This window comes from Chrysochloris asiatica, unplaced genomic scaffold (assembly GCF_000296735.1).
Source record: "Chrysochloris asiatica unplaced genomic scaffold, ChrAsi1.0 scaffold00048, whole genome shotgun sequence".
NCBI classification, from domain to species: Eukaryota; Metazoa; Chordata; class Mammalia; order Afrosoricida; family Chrysochloridae; genus Chrysochloris; species Chrysochloris asiatica.
In genome coordinates, this window is record NW_006408566.1 from 17668380 (window position 1) to 17685904 (window position 17525).

The window sequence follows — 17525 nt, forward strand, 5'->3', positions numbered from 1 at the left end:
TCATGTTTAGGAGTGGAATTTCTGGGTAAGAAAAAAATGTATTTTCAAATGTTATAAAACACATCAACTACTTCTACCTCCCCTCTCCAACCCAACATCCATCCCAAACCTAGGCAATCAGTAATTTAATTTCTGTACTGACACATTTGCTCATTCTGGACATTTCAAATCAACAGAATGTGACTTAGCATAATGGTTCCAATGTTCATTCATGTTGTAGGATATATCAGTACTTCATTCCATTCTTTCATATACTTTTTAATCGTCAACACTTCAAATTCAGGAGCTCATTTTAATTTAAATCTGGTAATTCTGTGAGGTGTTTCTCACTGATGGATTCATTTACTCCCCAGTTAAAGAAGTCCTGGTGTACCGTTATAAGATAAACACTAACCTCAAGGTCAGTGGTTCAAGCCCATCAGATGCTCCTTAGAAACCATATTCTGGGTAGAATTGGAACCAACTCCAGAGTTACTTAACAACAATAATTAGTACTTAACTTTCCATAATTCTTCGTTTCCTCCCTTGTAAAGCTAGACTAACAAGAGCATCTCTTGCATCATTTTGTCAGGATGAGGGAATTTATGTAGAGAGGCAAGCATGCTACCTGGCATATACAAAAGTTTATGCCGCATCAGGTGCTGTTGGTATTACTGTTGAACAGGCAGGATTCCAATCAATGAGTGAATGGGTGACTGAGAAGCTTGGAGCTCAAGTACCTGGGGCTTTCTCTGAGAGGCACTAAAACCGTAAATCCAAGAGCTCCAAAGGTTTCAAAGAAACATGAGCTTTCTAACTAGAGAGAAAAGAAAACTGATACTCTGGCCTTTTACAACGCCTGCTCCGGGGACTCTAGCGCCTGGAGACTGCCTGACTCTGCCACTAACATGGAGGGGGCGTTGCCGGCACTGATGGGAGGGGCGGGCTCATGGGTTGGACCCACTGATTGGGGAAGGTTGGTCCTACACTGGGAGAGAGGCGAGGCAAAATGGGGGGCAGGGAGAGGCGGGGCCGAAGGGGAGGGCGGAGCGGCGCTGGAATCCCGGAATCAGAACTGGGACAGTCACCTTCTCAGACGGCTGGTGAGCTGACTGGTTGGAACCATGCTCGCTGCGCTGGGTTCCCTGGTGGCCGCTCTCTGGGCAGGATTCCACCTCAGGACTGTCCTGCTGGGTGTCATCATCTTTCTGTTCTTTGTTGATTTCCTCAAGAGGCGACGGCCAAAAAACTTCCCACCTGGACCCGCGAACTTGCCCTTCGTTGCCAATTTCTTTCAAATGGACTTTGAAAACTCTCACCTGGCAGTTCAGCGGGTAGGAAGGGGCGAAGGTTCCTGATTTGCAAGGGATATTCTGGGGAAGTGGGGGGTACGGAAGGGACCCTGGTGATGTAGTGGTTAAACTCTGGGTTAGCAGAAAAGTCTGTGATTTGATCCCATCAGCTACTCGCAGACGAACGATGTGGCAATCAGTTTTCTTAAGGATTTACAGTTTTGAAAATCGTGTAGGGGCAGTTCTAACATGTCCCATAGGGTCGCTAGGAGTCAGAAACAACTGCACCAGAGGGTTTATTTTTTTATGTTTGTTTTTTATTTGATAGGAATATGGTTCTGCTAATTCGAGTTAACCGCACTAACCCTCTGTGAGTCTTGTTTTCCTCACCAAATGAGGAAATGGGTGAAATATCATTAAATGTTACATGTATAATTGTTGTTACGTATTGAGGCGGTTCTGATTCGCTCCTCAGAAACTCTAAGCAGGGTCTCTATGAGTCGAAACCAACCTGAGAGCACTTAGAAGCAACAACAGGTACATCCTTAACTCATTTGAATGTGTGTTATCTTGTTAAATATTGAAACACTATAATATGGGAAGCGAGGCGGCTCTGCAGTGTAAGTATTGTACTGCCAACCACAAAAATAAGCGCTTGGAGCCCACCAGTCATTCCAGGGAGAAAGATGAGGCTTTCTGCTCGCTCAAAGATTTATAGCCTCGGGAATTCTAAGCATGATTGCTGAGTCAGGAACCCACTGACAGCACTTAACAACAACAAATTTATAATAGGCTTGTCTTGTCACCTTTAATATTATTATCCCTGAAAAATTCTCAACTTTTCTTTTTGGATACTGTATGGGTAAAATGCATTGTGGGTTTCTGTGCTGGACTGCAAAGTCAGCTTGATATGCAAGGTCCGCAGTTCAAGCTCACTAGTCACTTGTTAGAAACCCTATACAGGGTCACTATGGGTCGGAACCGACTCGACAGCATTTAACAACAACAATGTATAAAATGATAGTAGTATTAATAATCCTCACCACTTTTCAACTAGATTACTGTCACCACCACACTAACTTCTTCACCCACTCCAATCCACTTTTACTAATCTTAAAAGTAGTAATCTTAAACTATAATTCACTTGCTTGTCCGCCTTTCAGAGTTCAGACTCCTTACCAAGGCACTGGGGTCCATTCTTGACCTAGATTTTTTCACCGCCTTATTCTTACCTCTCACCAGTTCTCACAGACACTGGCCACTCAGAATTCCTTAATGTTACCTCAAACACACCACACTGTCAAGAATCCTCAGCTGCTATGTCCTCAGCATACTTACCTGGCTGAGAGACACCATGATAGTTGGTTATGAAGATTAAATAAGACAGTTAATGACCAACATTAACACAACCTAAACGTGCTCAACAAATATCAATTCTCCTTTCCCTATGAAACCTATATCTATGTGACTCAAGCACACATGTACAAGATTTTATCACACACAAGGAGAAAACAACCAACAGGTAACATTCAGAGACAGGATTAGTCACAAAACTGTAAAGCTAGTCCCTTCAAACATGCATACTTGTTTTAGAAATATGTTGTTTCATTTCTAAAGGTTTAGAAATTTTCCCATTAACTTTCTGTTAATGGTTTCCAATGTGATTCCATTATGCTCAAAGAACATATTTTGGATGATTGTGATTATTTAAAATATGTTAAGATATAATTATAAGATATAATCTGTCTTAGTAAATGTCCCATGTATGCTTGAAAAGAATATGTATTCTGCTGTTGTTGGGTGGAGTTATTAATATCAATTAGATCCTGTTGGGTGATGGTGTGGTCTATTCTTCTGTATCTTTGCTGTCTTTCTACCTGTTAATTCTACTCATATTTGAGAAAGCGGTGTTAAAATCTTGAACTATACTTGTGGATTTGTTTATTTCTCATTTAGTTGTCAATTTTTCCCTCAGTTATTTGGCAGCTCTATTCTCTGGGACAGATGCATTTAAGATTGTTATATCTGCTGCTGAATTGATATAATTATGTCATGTGCCCTTTGTCCCTGGTGATTTTTATTGCTCTAAATATTACTTTATCTGATATTAAAGTAGACACTCCCAATCTAGCCTCCTCACCTCCCTTTTGATTAGAATTTGTGTGGTCTATGTTTTTCTGTCCCTTTATTTTTACTTAACATTACATGGAAATGATTTTCTTATGGACAGCATAGAGTTGAATTATATTTTTTAATTCATTCTGCCTATCTCTTTCACTTAATTGGAATATTTAGACATTTATATTTATATAAGTCTTCTATTGTACTATTCTTTAATCATTTGTTTTCCTCAGTTAACTTCTTTCCTGACTTCCTGCGGGTTATTTGAAAGTGGTTTTTGTTTTTTTGTTTTTCTTAATTCCATTTTGAATTATCTTTAGTGTTTTTGAATATATCTCTTTGTCTAGATGTTTTTAGGGTTGCTTAAGAAATTCAAGCTCACTAGCTGCTCCTTGGAAACCCTATACAGGGTTGCTATGAGTCAGAATTGACTCGACAGCACTTAACAACAAGAGATTGCAATATAAATATGAAGTTTACTGTACTTTGCTAATGTTTACATTTTACCTCTTCGAGTAGAATATTGATGCATTACCATACTTAGGTCCCTTTACAGTTTTTCTTTTAAAAATTGACTGTATGAGACTAAAATATTTTAGCACTTTATAGTACTTTTTGCCTTATAAAGAGTTTTTTGGCATACATTGCCTATCTTAATCCTGTGAATTCCATTACTATATCTACGTTCTGCAAAAATGTATAAGTATTAAGAACAGCTCTAAGTATACATTCCTTCATCAAAATGAAGTGCACTGTTTATGAATAGAGCCCGTTGTATTGATGCATTAATATTGATATTAATATTAACTAATTGATATTAATATTAAAATACCTGAGTAAAAGTGTTACAATACATACTAATTCTATTACAACAGATTGAGTAATCACATCAGATTCGATCACATCCTGGGGGATGAGTACATCATAGCACAACTTCAAATTACATCATTACATAACTGCTAAACTATTGAGAATCATTGCCCAGTCACATTGACACATATTTTGTGGGGGACACAATTTTTTCTGCACTCCTGGTGTGGTGCTGTAGGGCCAGCACTGGACTGCAAACCACAAGGTCAGTAGTTCAAACCCACCAGCTACTCCTTGGAAACCCTATCATTGTGATCACTATGAATCAGAACCGACTCAACATCACTTACCACAACTACCAACCAACAATTTAATCCAGGAAAGACACTATTAAAAATTTTTGCTTCTGTTAACTATGATTTTGAAAACTCAAGAGAACAATAGATTATTGTGCTTACCTATTTCTTTACATTTTCTTCCTTCATTCCTGATGTTCCAATTAAATTTTCATTTCCATTATAATTCCCTCTCTCTAAAGAAGTTTCTTTAGATTTTTTTTTTTAAATAATAGGTTTTCTGGCAACAAATGATTTTAACTTTCCTTCATCTGAGAATAATTTATTTCACCTTCATTTCTAAACTATGTTTTTAATGAATATGTGGTTTTAGGTGGACAGCTTCATTGTTCTCAACACTTAAAAATGTTGTGCTACTTCTTTCTGACCTCCATGATTTCTGATGAAAAATTTGTTCTCATTTGAATTGTTCCTCATAAGTAACAAGCAATTTTTCTCTGGTTGCTTTCAAGAATTTTAATTTGCCTTTAGCGCTCAGAGTTTGATTATGCTGTTTCTTGGTGTGCTTATCTTTGCATTTGTACTCTTTGAGGTAAATTTCTTGGGATTTATTTTGTTTGGGTTCACTTAGCTCCTTAGATGTGTATTAGCCAATATGGGAGACTTTTCCACCATTATATCTTCAAATATTTTTCTATCCTGCTTTTTTTCACCTCTCCTTCTGGGACTCCTGGGCTCTATTGACACTAATCTGACAAGATTATGTCTGATGAAATATGTGGTGTAAATTCCAGGTAATCAGGTGGTAAGATCAAGAGATAAGATCACTGTCAATAGGGAAACTATTTCTTGCAGAATGTGAAAATAAATTGGGCTGCACTTTAAATAAATGTTTGGCATCTGACAAAGTGGAACAAGAGATTTTCGATGAGGAAAGATTGTCGTGGACTAAAGCATGGCAATGAGAGGAGAATGAAGAAACTGGTCTATTTATGTGGGAAGATGGGATATTTTCTGCTTCAAAAACTCTCTCTAATGTGGCTATATGATTTCTCATAATTACACTGTTTTAGAGAAATCTCTTATTAGAAAGAGTAGATACGTTGTGAAATATTTTTTGTAAAAATTAGTAATAATAAGAACTGATTACTTATCTGTGCCCTCCATTAGACTGTGAGTTTCTTAAAATTAAAGACTTGCTGCACTTTCAGCATCTAGTTGACTGACCAGCCACGTAGCTGAGGCTCCTTACTAATCTTAGCTCATTTGTTCCTGAACCCAAAGTTTTCCAGCCTTGTCACTTGCATATCCTGTTCCCACACTCTAAAATATTTTCATTTAAGATCTGGTCAAAATACTTTTAAAAAAATGTTTTATTATGATAGGAGAACATTAGTTTTGCATTCATCCTATCGTATATTGTTTCATTGCCATGGTTGCAATCCCCTCCATGCATCATCAACCAACCAAAGGTTATACCCTGCAAGCCTGCATCCTCCCCACCCCCACCCCCAACCCTGTTATCAGCACACAGGCCCTCTCCCTCTCTGAGTCTAAAGTCCCCAACTGCTCCATCTCTCCACGTCATTGTCTCTATCTCCATCTCTGGCTATCGCTGCTTCTCTGGGTAGGGTCCCGCTCTCCACTCTTCTCCCTTCATGGTCCCAGGAATGTCCACTCCTAGACTGCAAAGTTAATCACTCCCTTCCTTGCTACAAAACATCTACCTTTACATTTCCAACCCTCACAATCAGTCCTGATAACAATTATTCACTGTTGTATCACAAGAGATATATCCACATTTCATTTCATCAGCCCCGTCTAGACAGATTGAATACTATTCAGTGGCGATTCTACCTACCTCCACACCCTCTGGATCTAGGTTCTCTCTTGAAAGCCTGTAAGCCAGTCACTTCTTGCCTTTGTAACTACACACACACACACACACACACACACACACACACACTCCATTTTGGGTAGCCAATGTCCAAGTTGCCCATCCCTGTCCTTTTCATGTGTGGAGGGTGTGGGAATGATTCTTGCTGTAGACCTTTGTTCCCTCTTTTGAGCTACTGCATACATAGGTGTAGGTCAAGTTCATCAAATTGTATCAGATTATGCTTTTTTTCCTCTTCTTTCTTCTTCTAGTTGAGCTCTGATCATCCAGTCATTGAAGCCAGGTCAAGTGGGTATTATCTGCAAATGTGGGTGTTTGTGTGCATATACCCTTTCTTCCTATCAGCAGAATGCTTCACTCTCCACTCTAGTCCTCTGTGGCTATGTCACTGACTCTGGGCCAAAGAGTCCCCAAGTCTTGCCACACTGCTGGCCAACCAGGTCTCCACCAGGTTCACAAGAGTCTATTGAATGTTGTAGGGCTTAACTTGCACCTTCATTGCTGTTTTTCCTTCACTTTCCATGTCGGTGACAAACATGGTCACCAATCAGAGCATGTATTCCCATTGAGTCTTAGTCTTGGAAAGGGGTTTGCTCTGAGGGGACCTGACCACTTGCCTTGATGTCTCCTGGGCAAGCAACTTGCTTGTTCTTGTAGTAACAGTCGGTCTGCCTATATTGTTTTGTATTTTTCCTGTAGGTCTTTCTATCAAGAAATATCTTCTATTCTTCTAGCTGCTCCAGGCTGGTCTGCCCATCCTTTCAAGTGGAAATTTCCCACCTCTGAAGATTCTGGATATGGTTCAGGATTCCACCTATGGTCTTATGTAATGCAGAGGGTCCGCAGGAAGTCTCCTTCACTGGGCAAGTTATAGCCCCATTTTAGGTCTTCCAATCAGTTATAGGCAGAAGATGGACTTACAAGCTTTCTATGGTGATATTTCTGGCTATTCCTTCCTCTCCCCCTCAAGTGTCTATTTTATAATATAATGCAAGGAAAACCAATTTTCAAATGACAGCCAAGCATCTTAACATTATTTTCCCCCTTTTCCCCATTCCAACCATGTCTCAGTCCCTGTATCCCAGATCCCTGATGTTCCAAGTTTATACATACATCATTATTTACCTCTGTCCCACTTAGCCCATGCAAACCTGCCTAATTGTTGTCCCATACGCTTTGTTCTTCCATTCCCCACTTCCTTTTTGTATATTTCCCCCCTCCCCAGCACCCAAACTATCCTGTGTCTATTCCCTGCCCTGTGCTCCACCTTTCTGTCACTCCCCTCATCCAACCCCCCACATCCCAGCAACCAGCAAAGAATCCCGCCCACACCCCTTTAGTATGGGCTCTTTTTTCTTTGTGTTTTACAGTAGTGGTCCTATGCAGCATTTCTCCTTTGTGACTGACTAATTTCACTCAACATAATATCCTCAAGGTTCATCCATGATATGCGGTGGCTTGCAGCTTCATTGTTATTCTTCAGGGTAGTATAGTATTCCATTGTGTATATGTACCACAGTTTGTTTATACATTCTTCAGTTGATGGGCACTTTGGCTGTCTCCATCTTTTTGCTATTGTAAATAGTGTTGCTATGTGCATTGGTGGACATATATCTTCTCTTGTTATGGCTTGTATTTCTTGTGGGTAAATACCAAGTAGAGGAATTGCTGGCTCCTAAGGTATTTCTATTCCAACCTTCTGAGGAAGTGCCAAATTGCTGCCCAGAGAGGTTGGACAAGTTTGCAGTCCCACCAGCAATGCAGGAGCATCCCAATCTCTCCACATCCCCACCAGCATTTATTGCCCTCTACTTTTTTGTTCTTTGCTGTTATTGCCGGTGTGAGATGATATCTCATTGTTGTTTTAATTTCCATCTAATAGCTGGTGATCATGAACATTTCTTCATATGTTTGTTGGCTTCCCGGATCTCTTCCTTGGTGAAGTATCTGTTCATGTCCTGTGTCCATTTTTCAATTGAGTTATTTGTCTTTTTCTTGTAGAGGTCTTGTAGTTTCCTATATATTTTAGAAATGAGTCCCTTATCTGATATGTCATTGCAAAAGATTTTTTCCCATTCTTTGGGTTCCCTTTTTACTCTTTTGGTGAAATCTTTTGATGCACATAAGTTTTTAATTTTTAGTATGTCCCACTCATCTATTTTGTCTACTTTTGTTTGTGTGGTTTTCAAAATGTTTTGTAGTCTGTGTATTCCCTGAATTAGTGCCCTCAAGTTTCCTGATATTTTCATTGATGGCCTTCATTATTCTGGGATACACATTTAGGTCTTTAATCCATGTTGAGTTGGTTTTTGTATAAGGTGTGAGGTGAAGGTCTTGTTCCAATGTTTTGCATATCGGTTTCCAGTTCTGCCAAAACCATGTGTTGAAGAGACTATCACCTCCCTGTGTGATATTTTTACACACTTTGTCAAAAATCAGTTGACTGTATAAAGGATGAGTTAATTTCTGGATTCTTTATCTATGTATCTTTCAGTGTACCAGTACCAAGCTGTTTTGACCACGGTAGCCATGTAGTAAGTTTTAAAGTCCGGGAGTGAGCGGCCTCCAACCTTATTCTTCTTCTTAAGCAATGCTTTTCTTATCCTGGGTCTCTTTCCTTTCCATATAAAGTTTGTAATTGTTTTTTCCATCTCTTTGAAGAATGATGTTGGAATATGGATTGGGATTGCATTATATATGTAAATTGCTTTGGGCAGTATTGATATTTTCACAATGTTAAGTCTTCCTATCCAGGAGCTTGGTACATTCTTCCATTTTTGTAAGTCTCTTTTGGTTTCTTGTAGTAGTGTTTTGTAGTTTTCTTTGTATAAATCCTTTGTTTCTCTGGTTACATTTATTTCTAGATATTTCATCCTTTGGGTGGCGTTTGTAAATGATATTGCTTTCCTAATGTCCTTTTCAACGCCTTGGAATGAACTTGAAGTTATTTCCACAGTTTATTCTCAGAAACCTAGCATAGTTCCCCTAAACTACCTATGAAACCAGGATTCATAACAGGAGTCCTTGTGCCCGACGGAACTAGTGAATTCCTGAAAGTGCATGCATAACTGTATTCGTATGTACAGGATTTTGCTGGAGAGTGGATTCATAATTTATCCTGGATGTTCAAAATATTCTATGACTCCAAAAAGCTTAAGAACCACTGTTACAAAACTTTACTCCTCATTTCCTTAGATTTCTTTCTTCTCCTTTTGTTCTTTACTGGGTAGAATTACATTTTTCAAAACTACAAAATCAATAGACATTCATTGTAGCAACGATTAACACAATTTTTAGAAAGAGAGGAAGAACCTTAAGTCTCCTGAACAAGAGAGAACTTTGACCCTTCTCATACACAACCTGTCTACCACAGTATCACACACACATGCACACATACATCCACACACTCAGTGATACCTGTGTTAGGGCTTTGATTTAGGTCTTTCCACACCTCTCTCTAATGAAAATAAATGCATACCCATTATGTAACATTGTATTAGAGATTCTATCTATCAGTTTAAAAAAAAATTGAACAATTTAACATAAAAATGTTTAGAAAACCAATGCTGTTGTTGTTGTTAAGTGCTATCAAGTTGTTTCTGACTTTTAACAACCCTGCATAGGGTTTCCAAGGAGCGGCTGGTGAGTTTGAACTGCCAATCTTGAGGTCCAGTGCTTATCCTACAGCTCCACACCAGGAAGACAAACAGGTGGCTCAAAAATACAACGTGAAGATTGGGGAAAGGTTTTCAACCTCAGTAAAATATCAAAATGGTTCACATTTCTTGCTTATCAGAATGACACATGGGCAGGCACAACATACATACATGAATACCCAGTCCCGGTGAGAGTTTAGACTCTCACTCCCTGCTGGTAGGCTTATGAATTGGTACATCCTTTTCTTTCTATCTTTTTTTCTCTTTGTGAAAGTATTCTGTTGGCTCTTTAAGTTTAAAAACTTAGATTAAGTGGCATCTCTCTCAACTTTATATCTCTTAGAATTATCAATCTTTGTCTTACTAAACACCTACTCTATACTTAGAAACTATTAAATTCTTCAAAGTTTTCTTTATTTTAAATATTTATTGTGCTCCCCCTTACCTTTTAAAATGCTAATTCTATATTGAGAATTTTTATTCCTTGTTTAAGGCTGCCTTATCTTCTATTGCTCCTATTTTATTTTTTATCTTTTGTAGTTCATACTTCAGTTCTTTTTTACTTTTGTTTCTGATTTTAAATCTACTTTAGCCAGCTTATTTTTAACTTCTTTTATTCTCTTTCTCTCTACTTTTTTCTTTGTTTTTAATAATTGTTGTTGTTGTCAACTTCTTTTACTCCCTTTCTCTCTACTTTTTTCTTTTCTTTTTAGTAAATTATTTAAATTGTTGTTGTTAAGTGCCATTTAGTCGCTTCTAACCCATAGCGACCCTGTATAAGGTTTCTGAGGAGCAGTTGGTGAGTTGAACCACCAACCTTGTAGTTCAAACCCACATTGCAGTCCAGCTCATTAGCCCACAGTGCCACATAATTAGGTACAGTCAAAAGTATGTTCTCCTTTAAGAAATCATCTCAGATGCCCTCAGGGCTCATTGTTTGCATGTAAGAATTGTTAGTAATCACCACATCAATAGTATTATGAAAACAGGATCTCAGGAGGTAATTTAACTTGTCCATGGTTGCACAGTTTATCATGCCTTGAAAATGTTTTGCTTAAATTATGATAGGCTAAAAAATACGTGGGTAGAGAGCTAGTTTACATGGAACTCTAGGGAAGTTCATTTCTGTAAACACTTGTTGAGTGTGAGGTAAGCTGAACTCTAGATTTTATTACACATTGTCAGTTAGGAGTCATTTAATCTGAAGTTTTTTCACTTATGCTATAAACACCCTGTTGAAAATGTTCTAAACAAGTAAATAAGTCATTGGGCAAGACCTAAGAAGTTTACCTGGAGTCCTGGTGTGGTGCTGTGGGTTAATTCACTGAACTGCAAAGTCAGTTTGAACCACAGGTTCTGAAGTTCAACCTCACCAGCCGCTCCTCGTAAATTTTATAAAGGGTCGCTGTGAGTCTGAAGCAACTCAGTGGCATCAGAAAGTTCACCTAAGCACTGAGCAAAATGAACTCAAAAGTCTGTTTGATTTATACTTTATATATAAATCATTTCTTAGGAACAAAGACCTGTACTTTGGAGGCACACCTACTTGAGGCTGAATCTTGACACTGCCCCTACTAGCAAGATCGGGCATACTGTAGTAGAGATGAATGGAGCTTGATAGAAGCTGGGCGCAAACGAATAACAGGAGGACTGAATCTTGAATTAGTCTTTAATGCAGGAACAAGGTGGTGATATGAGACAGAATCCCTTGTATTTTCCCTGAGGGGGATGATGCAAGTACAGGGCTGTATGGATGCCATGATGAAATGCAAGTATATAGTGACTGGGAAGAAGGACAGAGCCACCTAGAGGGAATGGAGCCCTTCTGTTTGATGCCACCACTTGCAGCTAGACACACCCAGGTAGATAAGAAGTAGACAGAGGTTGTGTCTGCTTGAATAGTGTCATCTCTTGCATAGACAGATTTAGAAGGACTTTGATTAATGAGCATTCATTCACTGTCATCCAATTCACACTTGCATATACCTACCTGCACACTTGTGCAGACTTATGAACACATCTATTCTTACATTGTCTCTCACTCTTTCATTCTCATTAAACTCTAAGTTCCTGGAGTCATCTGATTTCATTTCTTTGTGCTCAGATCTTACATTATGTCTGGCCAATTCCCACCAAACACACACACACACACACACCTCACTCTTTAGCTTTGTAACCTAGGCTAAGCTGACTTGTTATTTCTTTACTGAAAGATGGAGGAAATCATAGCTACCATAGGGTATTTGTGACATTAAATGAGACAAGGGATGATAGGTACTTGATAGGCAGGCAGTGCTGTGACTCTTTGGGCATGCGTGCCTTCTCCCACACACCCTTTATTGCAATTGGTGCCTATCCACACAAAGCCCACTCAGTTCTCAGAGACTTACTAAGTGGCTGGGTGCCAGGCACTGAAAACAAAGTGGCTTTCTAATTGCTGCTCTCGATCTTTCACACAGAACCTTTTCTAGTTGGAGAACTGAGACTCAAAAAAATGGGAACTAGCTTGCCCAACAATGCACAACTAGTGAATCACATGCCCAGATTCACATATAACTCCAGAAATAGAATGTTTTTCTCCATTCCTGGCTTTAGCCCTGAAGCCTAGATCTTATAATGGCTCAGAAGACAGCCCTTGTTGTTGTTGTTATTAGGTGCCATCGAGTTGGCACCAACTCATAGCGACCTTATGCACAGCAGAACAAAACAATGTCCAATCATGGGCCAACCTCACTACTGTTGCCACACTTGAGTCCATCGATGCTGCCACTTGGCCAATTCATCTTGTTGGGGGTCTTCCTCTTTTTCTCTGACCCTCCATCTTACCAAACATGATATCCTTCTCCAGTGACTGTTCCCTCCTGACAATATGTCCAAAGTATGAGAGTCGAAGTTTGGCCATCTTGGCCTCTAGGAGCACTCTGGCTGCACTTCTTCCAAAACAGATTTATTGGTTCTTTTGGCAGTCCATGGCACTTTTAGTATTCTCTTCCAGCACCATAATTCAAAGGTACCAATTCTTCTATGGTCGTCCTTATTCGCTGCCCAGCTTTCACATCCATATGAGGTTATTGAAAATACCATGGCTTGGGTCAGGCACACCTTAGTCTTCAAGTTGACACCTTTGCTCTTCTACACTTTAAAAAGTTCCTGTGCAGCAGATTTGCCTAATGCAATACGTCGTCTGATCTCTTGACTGCTGCTTCCATGAGTGTTGATAGTTAATCCAAGAAGAATGAAGTCCTTGACAACTTCAATCTTTTCTCCATTGATAAGAATGTTGTTTATTGGTCCAGTGGTAAGGATTTTTGTTTTCTTGCCATTGAGATGTAATCCATACCGAAGGCTGTGCTCTTTGATCTTCATCAGTAAATGTGGTTGTTAAGTGCCATCAAGTCGATTCCAACTCAGAGTGCCCTTGTGTACAGCAGAATAAAACACCCCCTGCTCCTGCACCATCCTGTGTTTGAGTCCATGGTGCTGCCACTGTGGCAATCCACCTCATTGGGGGTCTTCCTACTTTTTATTGACCCTCTACTTTACAAAGCAAGGAGCTCTGGTAGCGTAGTCGTTATAAAACGGGCTGCTAACCTCAGGGTCAGTAAGTAGTTCAAAACTACCAGCTGTTCCGTAGGAAGAATTTGAGGCTTTCTGCTCCCATAAAGATTTACAGCCTCAGAAACCCTGTACAAGGTCATTATGAGTCAAAACCAACTCCATGGCACATAACCACCACCACCACCTTACAAAGCATGATGTCCTTCTCCAAGGACTGGTCGCTTCTGATAACATGTCTAAAGTGTGTGAAATGAAGTCTCCCCACCTTGACTTCTAAGGAGCATTCTGGCTGTACTTCTTCCACCACATATTTGTGTGTTCTTTTGGCAGTCCATGGTATATGTAACTTTGCTCACCAACCCCATATTTAAAATACATTATTTCTTCCTTACTATTTAGTCATTGTTCAACTTTCACATACATTTGAGGTGATTCATATGTATCTTTCAAAAGAGTCTCTTTTCTTTTTAATACTTTCAAAATCTTTTGCAGCTGATTTGTCCAGTGTAATATGTCATTTGGTTTTCTGACTGCTGCTTCCATTAATTTTACATCTAAGTAAAATCAAATTTTTTACAACTTCAATCATTTTTCCATTTATCATAATGTTACTTATTGGTCCACTTATAAGGACTTTTATTTTATCTTGAGGTATGTTGTTGTTAAGTGTCGTCAACTCAATTCCAACTTACAGTGACCCTGTATAGGGTTTCTGAGGAGTGGCTGCTGAGTTTGAACTGCAGACCTTGTGCTTAGAAGTCCAGTGCTGATCCTATAGGACCATACCAGGAGTCCATATGTTTGATCTTCATAAGACAGCTCTTAGCTTTCCATTATCTAGTATAAATCAAGGAATGGAACTTCATCTTCTAGTTAAACACATACCCTGATATATTAAGAACTTGTTTTCTATACCAGGTTTAAAATAACCATAAGTCAGCCTTCTTTTATGGGTCCAATGTGCTGAAGTACCTCCCTCCTTCCACTTGTCTCTTGGACAGTTGAGGTGAGAAACCTTGCTTATTTACAGTTATACCCTCAGTGACTTATTCTAGGGACATGCAATGGGTGCCCACTCAATTCATGCTTATTGGATATATTACTGAGCATTTCAGACAGAAATTTCTAATCCTGCCGTGAATTGAATTTTAATCTAATGGAGAGGAGGAAGAGAAAAGAGACTGAGAAAAATACTCCCATCAGACAACAAGTCAAACATTTTAAAGGAGGGCAGGTTACAGTAATCAGTGTTTAAAGTCCGTATTTTCTAAAGTGGGAAACTAAGGCCCATCGAGGCAAAAGGGTTGGCTCTATAGCAACAGAAATAGTGGTACACTACTGAATGACTATTTCTTCTTTGTCGGAGGCACTTGTATGCACAAACACAAACAAAATTACTCTTAATGCAAGACTTTGAAACTACTTACCCATTCCTTTTACTTCTGGATACATAGACATGTGCATATTCAACTGTGACTAACTATTTTTCAGCTTGTGGAGAAATATGGGAACATGTGTAGCCTGAGTTTTGGAGACATAAAGGCTGTTATTGTTACTGGATTGCCCTTAATCAGAGAAGTCCTCACCCACAGCGACCATAGCATTTTGAACCGCCCCATAACGCCTATGCGAGAGCATGCCTTTAAAAAAAATGGTAAGTTTCTTTTCTACTGTTAAGATTTTTGTTCGATGTTGTTCTAAGCTGTTAAAGGTGTCTTTGTGACTATAATTCTCCAACACTCCCAGAGACAAGGCACACTGTAAATTTCATGCCATGAAAGGACCTGGATGTTCATGTTTCTCAATTGAAGGCATCCACTCGGAGGATTTGGCACTGTTAGTCAGGGACTTGGGAGAAGCTGCATGTCCTGCAGAAACGCATGCTGGACAGTCTGGTACTCAAGTGGACACATCATCCCTCTGTGAGAGCAGAGGAAGAGGAAACACATCCTCTCATTCTGCCTTCTCATTCCAAACTTCTTCCCTTCAGAAGAGATGTGGAACTACTGCTTTTGCTGCTCATCTACTTCCTTCTTCCTGCTTCAAGTTTCTTATGATTAATCATTAAGGTCATGGCAGACTTCCATTCTATTACAACTTCAAGACATGTTAGAACAGGCTAGCATGGATATTTTAAATTATTACTAAATAAACCTAAACATTTAAAAATTGAAGTGAAAAGTCAACTCTGTTCTATTCTATTCTATTAAAGGACCATTTTCTTTTCTAGTGTTTTCCAATTCCTCTTTAAAATATTTCATCTGTTCAAAGTATTTATTAATTACCTGTCATGTGAAGCCCTGAGCTCAAGGTATATAACTGTGAGTCGAATAGATAAAATCCATGCCCTTATATAGTGTACATACGACAAAGCACCAATTAGTCCTAATTGAAAGTCCAGTGTGTTATGAAGATGAGAGCAGAATACACTTATTAAGGGTTCTTATGTGTTACTATAGGAAAATGTTGCTGTTGTTGTTAAGTGCTGTGGAGTTGGTTCTGATGCAGAGCAACCCTGTTTAGGATTTATCAGTTTGAATCACTGATCTTGAAGTTCAAACTAACTTTGCAGTCCAGTGCATTATCCTAACGTGCCACTGCTGGACTGCTATCAGCAACATCAGCAGTTCAAACCCACCAGCCACTCCTCAGAAACCGTATACAGGGTCATGATGAGAAGGAACTGACTTGATACCATTTAACATCACAATTTAATATATTTATTTAAGAAAAGATAATATAAGACAAGATCATTTAATAAGGTAAGGAAAAAGGAGAAGAACTCAGGCAAAAGGAATAACATATGAACTCTCTGAGAAGGACTGTGAGCTTAAGGAACTGACAGGTGGGTAATGTGGTCAGAGCACAGAGATTAAATAGAGTTAAAGGTATGAGCTAAAGCTGCTGGGCTTGGGTAGGTATTATTCATAAAGGATTTTGGTATTTATTCTAGGAGCAACAAAGTTGTGAGATGAATTTTAGTAGAGAAGGGACTCATCATATATCAGTATGCCTTTTTTTTTTTTCTGCTCTCTAATTTTTTTTTTTTAAGTTTTTATTGGGAATTACGTGGGTTTACATGGGAAAACATTAGTGCTACACTCATCCTATCGTATTTCATTTCATTGCAATCATTACAATCCCCTCCATACATCATCAAATAACCAAAGGGCACCCCCCACATGCCCGCCTCTGGGCATCAGCACACAGCCCCTCTCCCTTCCTGAGTCCAGTGTCCCCAGCCGCTCCATCTGTCCACGTCATCATCTCTGTCTCCATCCCTGCCCTACTGCCTCTGTAGGTAGGGTCCCACTCTCTGTTCTTCACACTTGATGGTCCCAAGCACATTCGCTCCTGGGCTGCAAAATCAATCACTCTCCTCCTTTTGTCAAAAAACATCTACCTCTACATTTCCGACCCTCACAGTCAGTCCCGATGGAAACTATGCACTATTATACCACAAGAGTCTTATCCCCATTTCCTTTCTCCAGCCTGGTCCCAACAGACTGGAAATAATTCAGTGGATATTCTACTATCCCTGCCCCATCTGTAACTACGCTCCCTCTTGAAAGCTTGTAAGCTAGTCACTTCTTGCCTTTCTACGCCACCTCTCCCCCACCATTTTGGGTAGCCTTAGTTGCCCATCCCTGTCAACCCTGTGTACCGAGGGGGTGGGAGTGATCCTTGCTGTAAAGATATGTTCCCCTTTTTGAGCAACTATATCCATGTTGTTGTTGTCAGGTGCCATCGAGTTAGAACCGACTCATAGCGACCCCATGCACAGCAGAACAAAACAGTGTCGGATCCTGGGCCAACCTCACTACTGCTGCCACACTTGAGTCCATCAATGCTGCCACTTAGCCAATCCATCTCGTTGGGGGTCTTCCTCTTTTTCTCTGACCCTCCATCTTACCAA

The 17525-nt window shown here is 39.5% G+C and overlaps 1 protein-coding gene across 1 annotated transcript in view; it reads left to right on the top strand.

The window, feature by feature from the left end:
• The first annotated feature begins 1103 nt into the window (after positions 1-1103).
• The window catches only part of LOC102817632 (cytochrome P450 2J2-like), a 56626-nt gene continuing 40204 nt past the window's right edge, over positions 1104-17525 (top strand). The window contains exons 1-2 of the mRNA XM_006862484.1: positions 1104-1313; positions 15101-15263. Coding sequence (XP_006862546.1) covers positions 1104-1313; positions 15101-15263 — 373 coding nt within the window. The remainder of the gene's footprint in view (positions 1314-15100; positions 15264-17525) is intronic.